The sequence below is a fragment of the Myodes glareolus genome, chromosome 3 (assembly GCF_982192425.1).
Source record: "Myodes glareolus chromosome 3, mMyoGla1.1, whole genome shotgun sequence".
NCBI lineage: Eukaryota > Metazoa > Chordata > Mammalia > Rodentia > Cricetidae > Myodes > Myodes glareolus.
The window spans coordinates 57,530,236-57,548,552 of record NC_142028.1 but is presented as its reverse complement, the minus strand read 5'-3'; the positions used below and the strand labels follow the sequence as shown (position 1 = coordinate 57,548,552).

At 40.6% G+C, this 18,317-nt stretch overlaps 1 protein-coding gene across 28 annotated transcripts in view; it reads right to left on the bottom strand.

Moving 5' to 3' along the window:
• The window catches only part of Magi1 (membrane associated guanylate kinase, WW and PDZ domain containing 1), a 610,906-nt gene that overhangs the window by 83,322 nt on the left and 509,267 nt on the right, over nt 1–18,317 (bottom strand). For 14 of the 28 annotated variants that reach the window (XM_085686766.2, XM_085686762.2, XM_085686764.2 and 11 more), the window contains 2 exons: nt 11,979–12,061; nt 8,050–8,085 (listed from right to left, as the gene is read on the bottom strand). In XM_085686766.2, the coding sequence (XP_085542892.2) occupies nt 8,050–8,085; nt 11,979–12,061 (119 nt within the window). Of the gene's footprint in view, nt 1–8,049; nt 8,089–11,978; nt 12,062–18,317 lie in introns of all 28 variants that reach the window. The other 14 variants (XM_085686765.2, XM_087904480.1, XM_085686749.2 and 11 more) reach the window with 2 other exon arrangements.

Sequence of the window (18,317 nt, the reverse complement as noted above, 5' to 3'; positions counted from 1 at the left end):
GTTGTTAAATTCAGACACACACACACGCACACACACACACCTAAATATGACCTCCTTAGCCTGCCTAATGTTATATGCATGCATGTTTACAGGGCTGACCATCTGCCACTGAGTGACCATTTGGTGTGTGCTTCACTGAGGAAGATTATTTCTTCCGCTGAGAACATTCCTTAGCTGCCTATGGCGCTTTGTGTGGGGCTGAGGTTTCACGGCTCCTCCGTCCCATCCACTTGGACATGTCTACTGTTGTCCTTGTCCAGCTCATATTTACACAGGCATATTGGTGAGACATTCCTAGGGGACACAGTCTCATAGCAAACTCCATGACCCTCTGGGTCTTGCAATCGTTCTGCTCTTTCTACAATGTTCCCTGAGCCTTAGGATTTGTTTTGTAGATGGATCCACTGGAACAAGGGCAATCAATGAGCATTTTGACTGGCTGTGATTTTCTGAAAGAGGTTTCCATCTGCTGCAACGAGAAGTTTATCATATGTATCTATGTAGTTTATCATATATATTTATCATATATATTATGATATATTCATTGCATATATTAATTTGTGTAAACTTGGTTATGGGGTATAATCTTTTTGATGTATGTCTGTATTTTGTTTGCAAGTATTATATTGAGCATTCTTGAATCTATGTTCAGACATACTGGTCTCTCTCCCCCTCCCTCCCTTCTTTCTTTTTTGCTGTTGTTGTGTCTTTATCTTGTTTTGGTATTAGAGCAATGCTGACTCTGGAGGTGCCCCTTCTGTTTCTTTTATTCTTTTCCCCTTTTTATTGTAGTAACTTAAGGAGGCTTGGCTGTAGATCTTCTTTGGGTTAATGGAAGAATGCTGTGACTTCACTTGGCCCTGGACTTTTTTTTTTTAATTTAAAGGCTTTTTATTACTAGATCAAGCTTGTCATTTGCTATACTTCTTTGTGGGTTGTTGCTTTTTTCTTGATTTAATCTTGGTGGTTTGGCTGGATCTAGAAATTCATTTTTTCACATTTTGCAGCTTAACAGAGTGCAGGTTCTTAATGTATTCTCTTATAATATTGTGAACTTCTTGGTGTCTGTTGTAATGCTTTTCCTACTTGTTTCTGAATCTTTTAATTTGGGTCCTCTCTGCTCTTTCTTTTGGTTAGTTTGCCAACTGTCTGCCAAATTTGTTTATCTTCTCGAAAAACAAGTTTAGATTTGTCAGTTCTTTGTAGTGTTTCTATTTCATTAATTTTTGCTCTGATTTTTGTTATTTTTTGCTGTTGACTGTTGTGATGGCTCTTCTTGGTTGTCAACTTGACTGTATCTGGAGTAAACTACAATCCAGAAAGGGAGAGCATACTTGTGAGAGATTTTCCTTGGTTTGAAGCGGGCGAATCCAATTCTCTAGTCTGAAACAAAAGGTACACCTTTGATTCAGAGCTTGGGGTGAGAAGACACATTCTTTTGATGATCTGATAAGACAAGAAGATACACCTTTAACCTGAGCCACACCTTCTGCTGGAAGCCTAATAAGGACATGGAAGAAGAAAGCTATTGCTATTTGACTGCTTGCCCACACCCTGCTAGGATATCCACTCCTTCACTGGCATTAGAACCTACTTCTTTGGGATTGCAGCATATTCAGAAGACCAGGAGAGAGAGAGAGAGAGAGAGAGAGAGAGAGAGAGAGAGAGAGAGAGAGAGAGAGAGAGAGATTCATTTCATAAGTTCTGTGACTACAGAGAACCCTGACAACTGGGTTTGATTTGGTTTGCTTTTGTGTTTTCCAAATTTTTGAGTTACTTTGTTAAGGTATTTATTTGTGCTCTTTTTCATTCTTCTTTTTGATTTTTTTCTTTTGTTTTGTTTATGAAGACAGGATTTCTCTGTATAGTCTTGGCTGTCCTGAAACTCACTAAGTAGACTTGATCTCAATCTGCATGGCTCTGCCTGCGGAGTGCTGGGATTAAAGGTGTGTGCCCCTCTTTTTCATTTTTATTTTTTTATTACTTTAAAAATAATACCAATCAAAATTCCTACTTCCTGTCTTCCTCCCACTTCCCTCCTGCTCTCCCCCCATATCCTCTCCCCCACCCCCTCCAGTCCTAAGAGAGGGCAAGGCACCCTGCCCTGTGGGAAATCCAAGGCCCTCCCCACTACATCCAGGATGAGCAAGGTATGTATCCAAAGAGAATTGGATCCCAAAAAGCCAGTACAAGCAGTAGAGACAAATCCCAGTGCCATTGGCCCCTCAGTATGCCCCAACTGTCAACCACATTCAGAGGACCCAGTTTGATCCCATGATCGTTCATTCCCAGTCCAGCTGGAGTTGGTGGATGCCATCAGCTCAGACACTGTCTCAATGGGTGAATCCCTTGTGGCCCTGCTTTCCTTGCTCATATTCTCATTTTTAAATATAGGCACTAGGAGCTAAAGATTTCCCTACTAGTACTGCTTTCAATGTGTCCGAGAGGTTTTGTTGTGTTTTCATTTCCATTTATTTGAAGAAAAATTTTATTTCCTTGTTTTCTTCTTTGACCCAATCATGCTTCAAAAATGAGTTGTTTAGTTTCTATGAATTTGTATATTTACTAGAGATTTGTTTGTTGTCCATTTTAAAGTTTTATCTTGTGATCAGAGTGATTTCAATCTTTTTGATTTGTAAAGATTTGTTTTGTGTCTCAGGATGTGGTATGCTTTAGAAATGCTTCAATATGTTGCTGAATAAATCTGAATTCTTTGGTGTTTGAGAGGAGTATTCTGTAGATAATCATTAAGTCCATTTGGTGTTAATTAATTGGTCCAATTAATTCTGATGTTTCTCCATTTATATTTTTGTCTGGATGACCCATCTAGTGGAGAAACTGAGTATTGAAATCACCTACTATTACTAGATGGGTCCTAATCAGCGTCTTTAAATCAAGCAGTATAATATTTTTTGATAAAATTTGGTGAGCAGAATTTGGAGCACACATCTTTAGGAATTTAATGTCTTCTTGGTTAACTGTTACCTCGATTAGGATGAAGTGTCTCCATTTCCTTTGATTATTTTTACTTTCAAGTTTGAGTGTCTCGTGTCAGATGCTAGTGCAGAGACATCTGATTGCTTCCTGCTCCCATCTGATTAGAGCACTTTAGTGCCTATCTTTAAAGCTAAGACATATTCCTCGTAGAGAACCGATTTTCTGTCTTGCTCTATTCATTCAGGTTGCATCCTTTGCTTGGAGAATCCAGGCCACCGCCATTTAAAGTTATCAGCTGAAATGTATGCTAACTCTAGTTGTCCTGTTGTTGATTTGGGGTGGTGGTGTGTTCTTGGTGGTGCTCTGTGCTTTAATAATTATGGCTTCCTATATCTTCCCACAGTGTCTCTGCTATGCTTAGTCCTTTGTTCATTAGAAAATATTGTTTCTTGTTTCTTCCTTAGGCTTGAATTGTTGGTTGTAAACTTTTAAAATAATTGTTTATATAACAGAAGGCTTTTCTTTTAACTTTAATTACAGAGGGTAGTTTTGTTGGGTATATTATTGCAGGCTGGCAATCACAGACATTTAGGGCTTGGGATGCATTGTTCCAGGCTCTTCTGGCTTTCAGCATTTCTATTGCAAAATCTGCTGTTATTCTGTTAAGTTTCCATTTATATATGACTTGTATTTTTTCTCTTTGAACTTTTAGTACACTTTTTCTTGTTATGTCCACTTAGTGTTTTAATTACGATATGTTGGAGAGTTTCAAATATTGATAGTTTTGTTAGCAAAGGGTTCTCACGTGTTATGAACAGTCACAGAGTTTAGTGGAGTCATGAACGTGCACACAAACACTTGCAAACTAATTACTTGAAGTTCACGTTCTGTTCAAATTTGGCTGCACATCCAGAGACATTGATTTTATGGCATTTGCCACACAGGTTATGCCTGCAAACAAGGACACCCCCATTTCTTTTTAAAAAGCACTTAGTAGATTTTAAGATGTCTCTGAGTTTAGGAGACAATATTATTAAAACACATGATATAACATAGTCCTTGTTTGTAATATCAGATTTTAAAGACCAAGGTCAATCAAATGCCTGGGAACCAGTTTCCTTACAAAGCTGGAAATTAGCATTTCAATAAAAAGCAGGAAACATTTTCAAGGAATTGGAAAACTGAAGGTTAAAAATGCAAATGGCAGCAGAGTCCTGGGATAGAAGGCTGGATGGGAATGACGGGCAGTGCTGTGACCCATTGAACCAGACCTCCTACCAAAACCTAAAACTCATAGACTTGACCTGATTTACATCAAAGAAAATGGTAGAAATATGCTCTTGATTGTCTTAATTTGGCAAACATTAACAGAACCACGACCATTTGCCTGTGGATATGTTAGATACCAGGAACACAGGGGACGTGAACACATCAGTACCTGGGCTTTGGTAAAGGTACAAAAAAAATACAAGAAACTAGCCCTGACTTGACTCCTATATTGTTAGCAACTTAACATTCTGGAGTTGAGAAATTCAGCCAGTCAGTTGGCTTTTCAGAGCATGGAGGCCTGGGGTCAAGTTGGATTAGCAAGCACTCTGTGTACTCACACGCACACACACACACACACACACAAGCACACACACAAATTAAACATTTCTAAAACAGATAAACCAATTCTATAAATTTTTGAATTTTTTAAGCTAAAACTCAGTTTGAAATGAAAAGACAGATTTCTCACTTCCAATGTGGTAATTAACTTAATAACAGGAATTAGTCTCCTAATGCTTAAAATAGAAATAGGTCATCAATTTAAAAAAAAAAAAAAGGAGGGTAGGAAAGCTGTTTGTCTTAGAATTTGCCATTTAGTTCTGGAAAATGAAAAAGGTCAGAAAATATTTAACAGAGAAACTGATTCCATTATGTCTTAGGCAAATATTCCCAAAGACACACGGCCTGTGCCTATGGATGGTGACAGACAGGCAAGACTCTTCAGCCTGCTATGGGGATTACAGAGAGCTGAGATCCTGCAAGCATCACTCAGATCTGGGATTGTAATTTAGGGTCCACACTGGCTCTGTGGCCCTGTGGACTCTGCTTGGTTAATAAACACCTCTGAACACACCTTTCCCTGGCTTACCTGAATGAAGATGCTTGTAAAACGCAGACAAAGCACACAGCCCATAGCCAGGGCCTGGCAGTAACGCACAGAACTAGGATGGTTGTCTACACTGTGTGCTTGCTTGTCCACCCTCGGAGCCAATGTTGATCAGTCAAATGTTCTTTATTTGAACTGTGAGAGGGTTTTTTTTTCCCTTTAAGTCTCTATTTTCTCTAGTTGATTTTACTACCTGAATACCTCCCTACTAGATCAAAGGAAGGTTCTGTGGGTGTTTGTTTTTTAATTCTAAAGACACATTTATAATACTGTGACAGAATCTGCAAACCCAATGCATAATGGAGCTACTAACCCAGCTCACATAATAGAGTTCAGAAACAACTCTATAATCAAGTGACCCATATCCAATACCCATAGTGACTGCCTATGCCCCCCCCACAGAGGCAGGCTAGAGATTCCTTGTGGCATATGGACTCATACTGTTCACTGAAAACCTGAGAGGTACTTTTATGAAAAAAATAATTACATTTATTAATAAAATGGACAGTGAACTTGTCAACAGAATCTGAAGTAAATGCAGCAGGGCAATCACACATGTGGCAAATATTGAGTGTGCACACTACTCTTGTTTTTGCACACTACTCTTACACAACACAAGTGTGCAAACAAAAATTGGGTGGCATGCATACACTACTCATGAGAACATATTTGATATGTGGGTGACTGCTTTGGAATGGAACACATTCAACTCATCTATGATGAAGGGAAAAGGATTGTAAGAAAGTATTGGTCAGCCCTGTAAGAGGGCCGGGTGATACAGAAAGCCTCGCTACAGCACCAGCAGGAGATAATCACCAAAACAAGTTCTCAGAAGTCTCCTCAGAAGCACAGAGGGAGTTCTCCTTTCAATTTGATTTTCAAACGTATATGCATGTGTGCATGCATGTACATGTACATGCATGTGAAGGCGACTGTGGGCATTATGGGGAGGCTCATGCTACTGTGAGCATGGAGCAGGCAGGAGTGGGTTTCTTCCCTTCACCTTTATGTGGATTCCAGAGACTGAAACTCTGTGAGGCTTCTGCAATAGGTTATAAGCCATTCTCCAGCCACAACCATGTTTTGTGAGACAGGGATCTCTCATCCATTTGGAACTTGCCAGTTAGGCTAGGCCAGCTGGCCAGCAAGTCCCACCTACCTCTATTCTCAGCACTGGGATTTTAAGTGTTAAGCTAAGCTTTTTTTTTTTTTTTTAAAAAAAAAAAAAAAGGTTAAAGGTCCCTGTGCTGCTAGACGCACAAGTATCACTCGAGCCCCTGACTTAGATGTATTTAAAAGTGAAAAGGAAGAAGGTGAACCAGGTTGACATGTCACAGAGTCAGTAAATAAGCGAATACATGTCAGGGAGTCAGTTCAGTAGGAAAGTTAGGCAGTCTGCTTCATTCCAGAGACAGCACCAAACTATTTCCAAGTACCAGGTGGGGCCACATCATTAGAACACAAATAGTGTCTTCAGTGCTAAGGGCAAGTTCTAACAATGCCATAGTTACAAGGGGGAAATTACGAACCTTCTTCCTCAAACGCCAACATTCAGACTTCCTTAGAAGCAATGGAGCGTGTGCTACCACACACAGCTATATACGTTATCTCTACCGGCCACCTAGAACCACAGGTCGGTCACTCACATATGTTATTCAGGTGGTAGCAAAGGCCGAAATTAGTTCAATAAATGGGTACTACTTCTGTCTTTTTCAATGACGCTACCTAATATTCGCAGTTGGTAATTTTTTAAAATGGAACTGGTTTGGATTATATTATCGCGCAGGGCAAACCTCAAGCCATTCCAATCACAACAACCACAGGCCAGTTTACTAAGCAACTTAAAAACAGGCCCTAGGTAGTTCTTGTCCGTTACTGATGTATTTGTTAGTTGTAAGAAAATATCTTCCACATGTTGATAAAAATGAAGTTAAATTTTATACTAAAGCACTAGTCAACCAATATTATATGTATGTAGAAAAACCAAAAGCAAATGAGATCAGGAATCACTATGAAACACATTCACAATACTAGGACTTAAGACAATGTAAAAATGCAAGCAAATTCAGTAATCTTGGGAGAGTCCGCTCATATTGACATCAAATGATCTACTTTAAACAGGTAAGTGTGGGTCACTTTTCCGTCAGTCGACACATTCTCTTGCAATTTACCTGAAAGTACTGTGCTTTTCCATCTACTCCAGTGATGTTTCAGATGGACTGCAATTAACTTCAAAACTATTCAAGTCTCAGTATTATCACTCCACAGGGAATATAATGCAATACAGTCCAAAAGCAAAGCGCAGAAACGGCATTAAACACACATGCACGTTACTCCTAACTTTAACAGCCAGGGTAGTCAAGAGCTGAGTTACACTGACAGTCTCCACAGAAAATGGCACAAATGAACACCGCCCCTGCTGCTCAAGACACTGACTGCGGTGACAGGGGCAGCGGTTCACAGCCCATGACGTCACAGCAATGCAGCTATGAGACTCCTCAGCTATGCAGCTCCTCACTGAAATTATTGTATTTCACATAGCTCACAAAGCAGTCAGTAAATTTGTCTCCTGAATTTTTGTTTTACTTGGCTTGTTTACATCACTCACAGAAACAACCTTGTACACTACACAAATAAAGCAATGAAGCACAGACAGATTACACGAAAGTTTGAGGGTCATGGCAAGCATCCCTTCGTCCCCTCCCGCCGATTCTGAATCTAAAGACCACTTGTGGCCAATTGATTCTCATTCTACGCTTAATCTGCTCACACTGTTTCTTTGTAAACACCGAGTATTACACAGAACTCTGATTGATGCCTGTCACCGAATACATTCACTGCCTTTCATGGGCAAGCAAGGCTGAAGATTGTGACCGGAGAAGCACACACTCAAGGCACAGAGGGATTCAGCAGGTCACCACGTAGGCGAATCGCGACAGCAGCAGGCAGGGCATTACCTAGTTCACTGTCCAGCTCCTCGGTGTGTACCCCTTCTTCTCCAAAGGAAGAGCAGGAATGAGACAGAAAAGAGAGACAAATTCAGACACCAGCACCAAGAGAGAAACTCCCTCAGACAACAGCAGCAAACACCACTCCAGTGTCCTTACCTGAATTGTGGTTTGTTTCACTGGCTTGGCAACTAAACTCCTGACCTCAGTGTAAATCACAAAATGGTAAGAGCTGATATTGGCAAAATAATTATCCAGCTCATTTCCTTGCATGTCAGAATGTTATTTGATTGGTTGTAAAAGATGATAAATACCTTTGCGGCTCCCACGTTCTTAAGTGGGAAGGCACTTACTACAGACCTCCTCTGCAGCAAAGCTGTGAGACCCTTCAGTATCGGTCCTTTTAATCCTTTAATAATCCTCTCATCACAGAAGCAATTACACTCACAATTAAAGCGCTACTTAACTTAAAAGTAATACCGCTTGAAAAACAGACGGTGAGGTCAAAGTGAAAAAGGAGACTGTATAATGTGCCTTTCAGCAGGGGCTGGGAAGACCACCTGTGTCGTGGCGACGTGTACTAGGGGCGTGGTGCTGGAAGGCGACACTGCAGGCGATGAGGGCAGAGGTCACGCGTTGCTTTTTCGTCTGTTTATTTGTACAGAAGCTTTCTAAGTCAAGTGAGAGCGTGCTCAATTATTTCAGCCAGCAAAACAAGTCAAAACCCTTTCACTCTTGACCTCCTCTGGCCATCTATAAAACAAGTGGGTAACTACTGAGATGAGAACACAGCCCAGCACACCAAAGCCGTTCTGCAGCTAAAGTCTCCCCGGGGACAGAGAGCAGGTGGCTGCTGCCTATGATGGAAGGAGCTATATAAACCCACAGCCAAGGGGTCCAAGTCTCTCTCCACAGCGTTACACACGAGTGCTCAGAGCACTTTCTACATCATCTTAGGTACTACTCATTTCTCAGCTAGTCCTAGCAGCCAGTTTGACCTCAGGATCCCATCTCTCGGCCCTGGTGGAGTCTATAGACAGACTGCCAATGCCCACCTGGCATGAACAGTAAGTTTTGACTGACAGTCTTTTGTTTTTTGTTTTTGTGTTTAAATAGGTTGTCAGATTTAAACAAAATCATTTGCAAAAATACCCGTTTAGATATTACGTAATAATGTTTTGGGGGAGGGTTTGTTTATCCTCCCCCTCCCCGTGACTATGGGCCAGTCACTGTGCTAATGGCCTGTTAAATCAACACAGATACAATGACTCTTTTGGAAGAAGAGACATGTACAAAGCTAAAAAAAAAATCCAATTGAAATTAAGAGCATGCCTAATTCTCCAAGGTCATGGAAATAATGGCGCTATGATGTGAAGGGTGTACGAATGTCAACAAAAATGACTAGAATCGGAGCGTTGTGGGTGCTGGATGTGGTGCTGTTGCAGTCACTGACACACCTGCAGGGTTTACAATGGATGTGGTCCCACGAAAGACCCTCAGCATCTGGGAAACGTGAAAATATGCCAAGGAGGAGGAACGGTGCATCTAGTTGTCAGGCAGCGGCTCAGTGAGGCCTAGTGGGAGTGCAAAGCACAGGGCAGGGTTGAGCAGAGCAAGGACGGCTGGAAAAGCAGACGTACACCTGGCAGTTACTGAGCAACCAGAGAGCCATGACGGAGGACAGCGAAGACATCTTCACGCTGACACTGACAAACACTGCTGAGAGCAGCAGAAGGGAAGCACGGAGGTAGGAGACATGTGTGAACCGGCTGGGGATGGCACGGGCAGGGAAGAAAACAGCAAGTGGATCCAGAAGTGTTAGGAAGCATGGGAATCGAGCCGACTCATGCATCAGAAAGGGAGGGGAAAGTGGCAGGTCATTGGGATTCCGGAGTGTGTAGCCACTTGCTCTCAACTAGCACGGGGAACAACCAGCACAGGCTGGGGAAGGGTCAAGAGTTTGGTTCTAATTAGCCTGTGTCTGAAATCTCTCTGAGGCAGCCTACTGGGACAGTAACCAGGCAACTGAAAACACTGACCTGGCACTAAAGAAGCAAAGTCAAGACTTCTAATGGTACTAGACAAAGATCAATGACCAAAGGTAATTAATATACTGTGGGTCCTCACTCATTTGAGAAAGGCGACCGAAAGTGCAGCAACCTCAGACTATTTAAGGATGACGCTGCTATGTTGCATTCTATGTGCAGGTGAAGCTGAGAGTAGAAAGCAATGCAGGCACAGTATGTGTAAGCCGTAGTGCCTGCATTGGTCTGTGTCATAACAGCAAACAGTAAGGCAGATCTGTGCACTTGCATGGGAAAACACAAACCTGCGTGTCATCATAAGATTACATGTTTATGGTGTCTGCAATACACGTCATTCTAAATGAATAAAATATATGATTCTAATGTTGAAGAGATAATTAGCAAATGAATTGCACTTGGCATGGATGTATGCTTGTGTTAAAGGAAATGCTGATAACGCAGAGTTGAAAATTTGCTAACAAAAACATTAACGCTTCTTAATGCATTTATTCCACAGCAATTTTTTCTCACTAAAAGGTTTTGCAATCTTCTGTCATCTATAAAATTATAGTACTATGTATTCTCACACATTCTCAATGTACTTATAATGGATACGAACCCTAAAGACCCTATGTGATAAAAATGGCTAACCTGCCTTCAGACTCATCTCTTGTCAAAGAGATCAAACTTGTTCTATCAAGTTGTACTAAAGTACATTCTAAAGAATGCATGTGAGGATCCTTGAAAATTGGTCACCTACGTAGTATATTAAACTGAATCCTCAAACACTCAGACAGCCGTTACCCCCAGTGTATGAGAAACAGCTCTGACCATACCTGGCTCATTCCTTCTTCAGCTACGGAAACAAGGAACCAAAATAAAATGAGTGCCTGCATTGTGCCTCTTAAATGATAAAAATACACATTTCCATTTGAACTTGTTCCAACAAACACAAACATGCAAATCTGTATTTATTTTCTATAATCTGCAGCTATAGGCAACAGGAAACTCTGAGTACAAGGCTTTTAAGTGTATGATACTTCAAAACACTGGCTTGCATTTTCCAAATATCACATATATGTAACAATTCTGTACTGTACTTCAAGACAAATTAATACAGCTTTGTTATCGCAAAGGGAAAAATGTATTCCACAATTAATTATACTATAAATTCAAGTGCCAGAACTGTATAGCGAGCAGCAAGACAAGCCGTTTATCTTTTACTATGTCCCCAACAGCAAGTAATTTTGGTCAAACTTGGGTTAGATTCCAGTGCTAAAGAGGACATACTTGCTCTGCCTCATTTTTTTTTTTTTCCTGATTTGGAAACTCTAAATAATCCTTTTCAATGGAAACTTGTATAGTCAGAAGGAACATTTGGGAGATTAAGAAGCAATTTTAACACCTGCCTCTTGGAGGAACAGTCTTTCAAAAATTACATCTGTATTTTAAGCTACAAGGATATTCCCAACATGTCAAGATCTTCCCATTGCCCCCAAACTGGAGAAACAAGAAATATGAAAAAAGGACCAAGAAAATCTCCTGATTTCTTCCCTGAGGACTTTTATAACTTAGGGTTAGGGTCTAGTACATTCGTATGTGTGGAAAATCAAACTATCTTTGGTTTCTTTATTCCTGGAGTTTCTCTAGTCTTTTCCAAGTTCGAGGCAGAGGATGTGTTTGCTTCTACTTCCAACAACTACATTGGAATGTACATGTTTTGAACTATTCTTTTGAAAGAATTCTATTTACATCACTCTAATTGCATTCTAAACCACAGTGTGCTTCTTAAGAACGGAACAACCCAAACCACTTCAATGTTAAAAACTGATTGACATTGTGAGCACTCTTTAGAAAATAAGCACATGTAATCAAACCCCCAACTTGCTGATCCTAAAACCTCTTAGTCCTTACCATCATCTTCACATTCTTCCAGAGGCTTCTGCTGCTTGTTCAGGCACCGAGGGTCTAACCATGATGTTGTCTTTGTGTTATGGCTGAGATCCAGAGACAAAAACAAGAAATTTATTTAAGAAGCGAGAACAACAACAAAGCACAAAGACAGAGGAATCGCAAACTCTTGCATATCTGTTCATGAACCAATGAAAAGACGCATTCCAACAGTATAGCCAAACCACCAGAGGGCTGGAGGTTGGAATGACAATGGCCTAGGGTGAGTCTTAGAAGGACATTTCCCATTCTAAGATATAATCAATGAATTACTGAATGCTTAAAATAAAATACCAGCTTTCTTTTTGAAAAAGATACAAACAACAGGCTTTTCTTACAGTCTACTGCTGTCTAGACTTATTAATCAGTCTTCGCATTTGTCAAGGAATAAATTTTAATTTAGTTTATGTTTGTCTATAGCTTCAATTTAGAACACTGGGATTCATGAACAAGGCTGCTATGTACCTATTCTATCACGTGAGGCCTTTCCTGACAATGTGGAAGCCCTGGATCACACAGCATGTCAAACCTACTCATACGATCACTCGCCACCACATCCTAACTTAAGTACTTATTTATCAGGGTGGGGCACATTCGTGCCATGGGAGATGTGGGGTCTGAGGACAGCTTGCAGGAGTCAGTTCTCCTCTTCCATTATCAGGGTGCCAAGTAATGAATTCAGTTGTCATTTTGGGGGGAAACACCCTGACTGGAAAATTACCTTGCTGGTCTTTAACTTGTGCTTTAGAGAGCTCAAAGGCAACCCAAATTATCTACTACAAGCAGAATCAGGCTGCTAAGAACAAAAGAGAGAAAGAGTAACAGAGATGGTGTCCAAATGCCGTCTGGAAAGTATGTGCCAACCCTAGAGAAAAGGTCTCAGCTGTGACTGGGGCCCTTTGGAGAGCTGAAATATCCCAAGGGTATTGCAATGGAAATGTCACAGGCAAAGTGAGAAGAAGACGCCTTTGTGCTTCCCCGAGTTGATCAAGACACTGGAGGTCAAAGTTCTGCTTGGGTCTCATTCACTGAGCAACTAAGTGGGGGAGATGGGAACCCCAAGTTCAAGAGTTCTGGCTCACCACTAGCAATGAAAACAAGAAATGGAGAGAGAGAGGGGAAAAAATATTTGAAGTTTTGGCATGAATCCTCTTATCCCAAGCTTAAAGTTCGGGCTGGGATTTTAGACTCAAATCTTACTAACTGTTAAAGAGAAAATTATGCCACTTCAGCCATGTCAAATAACAACAACAACAACAACAAATTTAAACTAATACAGCAGTTCCCATCATCACTTCAGCCTGCCAGGCCACTTGCAGACATGAGAACTTCATTTCATATATTAGTTTATTTAGTTCTCATAATAACCCTGTGGGGAAAGTAAGGAGCAGCAAAGTTACTATCCCCATTTTACAGAAGATAAAAATGGGAATGAATACAAGACGAACTCTGCCAAAGGGCACTGCGGACACATGGCAGAGATGGAACTGAAACCCGAGGAGCTGTACAGTTGACTCTGTGGCCTGCACTCATCCACACAATGATGCAGCTACACTACACTGGTCACTGCGGGGAGACAAGAGTGTGCACCACTTCCGAAACAAGCTTTGTCTTAGTTATGTTCTTAGGCTGTGATAAAACATCATGACCAAAAACAATTAGGGGAGGAAAGGGTTTATTTCATCTTGCAGCTTGTCATCCATTATCCAGGGAAGTCAGAGCAGAGGCTTGGTGAAGTTACTGATGCAGAGGCAATGGAGCAGGGTTACTGATTACTGGCCTGCTCAGTTTGCTTTCTTAAATAACTCAGGACAAGTCGCCCAGGGTACTACCACCTCTCCGGGCTGACCCCACCCACAGCAACCACTAACCAAGAAAATGCTCCACGTGCTTACCTACAGGCAATTTGATGGGGACATTTTTCTCAATTGAGTTTCTTTTTACAGAATATGTCTAGGTTTGTGTCACATTGACAGAAACCAATAGGACAACTAATCCTTTATTGACAAATAAACATGTAATTTATCCATAGTCTATCTTTCTTATTCATTCCCAAGACCTTATATTAACATCAATGTCACATATAACACATATAAAACATTCCAACTTTTAAAAATTCCAGTCTTTAAAAGTTCACTCTCTTTAAAATACTCAAAGCCATTTTCAAAGTTCAAGTTCTCTCCAAAATATCCTAACTCTCTCAACTGTGAATGCCTGTAAAAAAGTAGGCTACATACTTATTTCAAAAAAGGAAGAGTCAAAGCCCAGTTACCATCAGATCAAAGCAAAAGCAAACTCTAACACTATAAATAACTCGTTCAATGTTTGGGAGGCATAATCTTTTGGGCTTCACAGGGGCTTAATAAGCAACTCCACCTCTCTGGCTCTAGCATGCAGAACCCACAGAGTACATCTTCACAGGCTCAGATCAGCTCCACTCTACAGCTAGTGCCATCCTTGGTGGCTGTTCCATAGTACTGGGGTTTCCAGAACGCTGGGAGACAACAATTACTTCTCTGGCCTCTCTTCAGGGACTCTGACTCTGCCACATGATGCCCAGTCTCAGTTTCTCTCCCTGACTCCTTAAATCCCGGGTCTTCTAGTACAACTGAGGCTACACCATCACCATAACCTCTCCTGGCCTCCCACAGTGTCAAATCTCAGCGGCTCTCCATGATCACATACCTTCAAACCACTCAGGAGACTCTTACACTTTATCAATTTCAACTGCCATCTGAGGTATAGTGTTGGCCTTCTCTGAACGACAGCTTCTGTGTGCTGACCCCAAGGAAATACTTCCAGACTTCTGATTCTCAATGATGCTGAGAATCAGATCCTCTGATCCTCTTCCTAAACACCACTAATTTCTCAGCTCCAGAATTAATTATCCCATTAAAGCAAAGGCTTCACTTTGGGAGTGCTGGTCTATTGTTAATTACAGTCAATTCTTCAGCCCTAGCAGACCAGGACCATAGGATTTTTATTGAAATTATCAAAAGGCCACAACAGAGTCTATAAGGGACTCTCAAGACAACTTCTAAGATTTTACAAGTTAGGCTTCCATTATCACAACAAAACTCAGCATTCATATATTCCAATATTCATAAATCCAACACTCACATATCCCAACATTCACATATCCCAACATTCATATATCCCAACATTCATATAGCCAACATGCATATATACAACATTCATATAGTCAACATTCATATATCCCAACATTCATATACCCAACATTTATATAGCCAACATTCATATATTCAAAGCTCCCACAAAACAGCCCACTGAGCTCTGAGCTCTTAATAGCTTTTCCAGTCCAAAGTTCTCAAGTCCTTTCATAATCCTTTCTGTCTGTCTCACCAATGTCTCACACCTGGTTCCAATTTATGTCTTAGTTACCTAAAGCATGAATACAAGCAATTTGAGAGAAAAAGGGCTTATTTCCTCTTAAAGCTTCGGAGCAGGATCTCGAGGCAGGAACCCATATGAAGGTTATGGAGGGATGCTGCATACTTCCAAATATGTCTAGGTTTGTGACAAGTTCACAAAAACCAACAGGCACAACTTTTTAGTTTGAAATAACTGCAGATCTTTATGTCACGACAAAGAAGAAATAACCAGAAAGACTACACCTTTACCTAGATACCATCAAAGGCAACACCTTTGCAAGCTGGGCACTGGGACAGTTAGGACACGTGTTAATTATGAATATAGAAATTTCATAATTCCTTTTTGTGTTATTAAGATTATGTGTGTGGATGTTTGTCCCCGACCCCCCCCCCCCCCGTATTTTTTCTTTTTAAAGATAGGATCTCACAATGCAGGCTGGCCTCAAGCTCGACAGTCTCCTGAGAGCTGGGTTTTCCGGGGTACAGCATGTTGGCTATTGGATTTGTTCTTTAGTCGGTTAATATGGCATACTATTCCAATTAAATTTTCTTTATGTTTTCATTTTTTTATTTGTAATGTCGTTGAGTTTTTTGTTCCTTTTGTTTTTCAGTAGTAGGATTTGAACTTGTGTGTAGGCATACATGGCAGGCCTTCTTTAGTATCCTTCATAGGGTAACACTGCCATAAAAACATTGTGGAGAAATGGTGCTCATTCTTCTACAACAGAATACTCCACGTGAAACCACGTGAGCCTAAGATTTCTTTTCCAGGAGTTTAAAACTACAAACTCATTTTCCTAATAGTTAAGGGCTCCTTAAAAGATCCCATGTCATACTAGAGCTACAGGCTGCGTCTCTGGAAACACTGGTCCGACTGATGTGGTTTATTAAATGTGTATATGTACACCCGTGGCCACATTCTCTTAATAGCTTGTAGCATCTTCAGGACTAGTGATGATTCCCAGCTTGATTAACAGTGGCAAATTTCCATCTTTCATTCTTTGTCTTATAGATGCTCTTCAGGTCTATTAAATCTTTGCAGAATTAGCCATGTCAGGCATTTGCTTCAGGGTTCAGTTCCAATGGTTGCTGTTCTTTACTCTCCCCTGTGATCTGCTTGACAGTCTACGCATGTGTGTGGGTGTGTGCATGTGTGCTGAGATTTATTATTTTTAGTTTACATGTTTAAGTGTTACCCTTTATGCACATGCACCACATATATGCAGTTATCTGTCAAAGTCATCAGATGATGCCAGACCCTGAAATGGGGTCACAACCTTTGTGAGGCACCATGTGGGTGCCGGGAATGGAGTCAGGTCCTCTGCAAGGACAGCCAGGGTCCTTAGCTAGAAGGCATCCCTGACTTTGAGTTTGACTTACTCTTCTTTTTCTAGGTTCTTGAAATAAAAGCTAAGACTACAAACCAGAGCCTTCTCTTTTTTATAAATGTGCTTAATACTTCACATCTACCTTTGTCGCTCACTGGGTTTGTTCCGCTCTGATAGGCAGTATTTTCATTTAATTTATTTTTTTCCTCAGGCTGAGCACTAAGGAGACCAAGGAAAGATTACAAGTTTGAGGTCAGGATAGTTACAGAGAAAGACTTGGCCACAAAATTGTACAAAAGCAAATAATTTCTTCTGTGAATACTGGTTTGAATTATTGGTTCTTTTTCTTTCTAAAGAAGTCTAGTGCTTATTTGTGAAATGTTTGATTTTTTTCTTGCTTCATTAGCTAATACTATGATGTTTAGTCTTTTGTGATTAATATTTTTATTATGTTTTCCCTATCCTTTTATGTTCAGCATACCTCAGCTGTTACATCTGAAATAAGTTTTGTTGCATTCAATTAATTTCATGTAGTTACTTATAATTGGGGGCTAGAGAGACGGCTCAGCAGTTAAGAGCCCTGGCTGCTCTTCTAAAGGTCCTGAGTTCAATTCCCAGCACCAACATGGTGGCTCACAACCATCTGTAATGAGACCTGGTGCCCTCTTGAGGAAGAGACTTGGTCAGCCATCCTCATCAACTTAGACCATGACACCCAATACGGACAGGCTCAACAGAACCGCCATATACGGGCTGCCCATGCATGCTTCAACATTGCCAGGGCATAAATCTCATTTCAGTTACTTATAAACCACTGACCATGTTCTTGCTTCCCAACTCTTTTCCCACATTCCCTATGGGCTACTAGACTTGAGAAATTCTTTCTCTTGATCTGCACTACTGTTGACTGCTATTGAGTTTTTGCTTTGGGTATGTCTTAGTGAGGGTTTCTGGTACTGTGATCAAACACTATGACCAAAGCAATTGGGGGAAGAAAGAGTTTACTTCTCTCAGAGTTCCATGTAACAGTTCATACCAAAAGCAGAGCAGGAACCTGGAGGCTGGAGCTGATATAAAATATGAAATATAAAAATCTCAGCTACACTTATTTTTTATTTATAATTAGTTTTCTGTTTTTTATAAATTTGTAAGGAAAAGTATTATTTCAATTCTCTAAATTAATTAAGAAAATCAACAGGTAAAGACAAGTTTCTCTTATTAATATTTTGGCTTTTTCTACTATGGCTTCTTCAGATAAAGCAGTTCCGCTGATGACTACCTTTCCTCGTGCTTGTTCATCTAAGATTATCCTCATCCAAAAGGGGCTTTACGTCACTGAGTTATTTCCCCTCTCTCAGGGTGCAAACAACTCTTCTCTACCTTCTAGTCTGGTGTTTCTCAACCTTCCTAACACTGTGACCTGATGTGTTGATGTTAGATATGTGATCCCTGGGGGTCGTGACCCACATGTTCTAGTCTCTCATCAGTTGCTATATTTATATATTTAAGGTGTCATTTCTCCTAGTCAAGATTTTTATGTTGAGTTATGATGGTTTGAAACCTCACCACAGGCTCATGTTTGA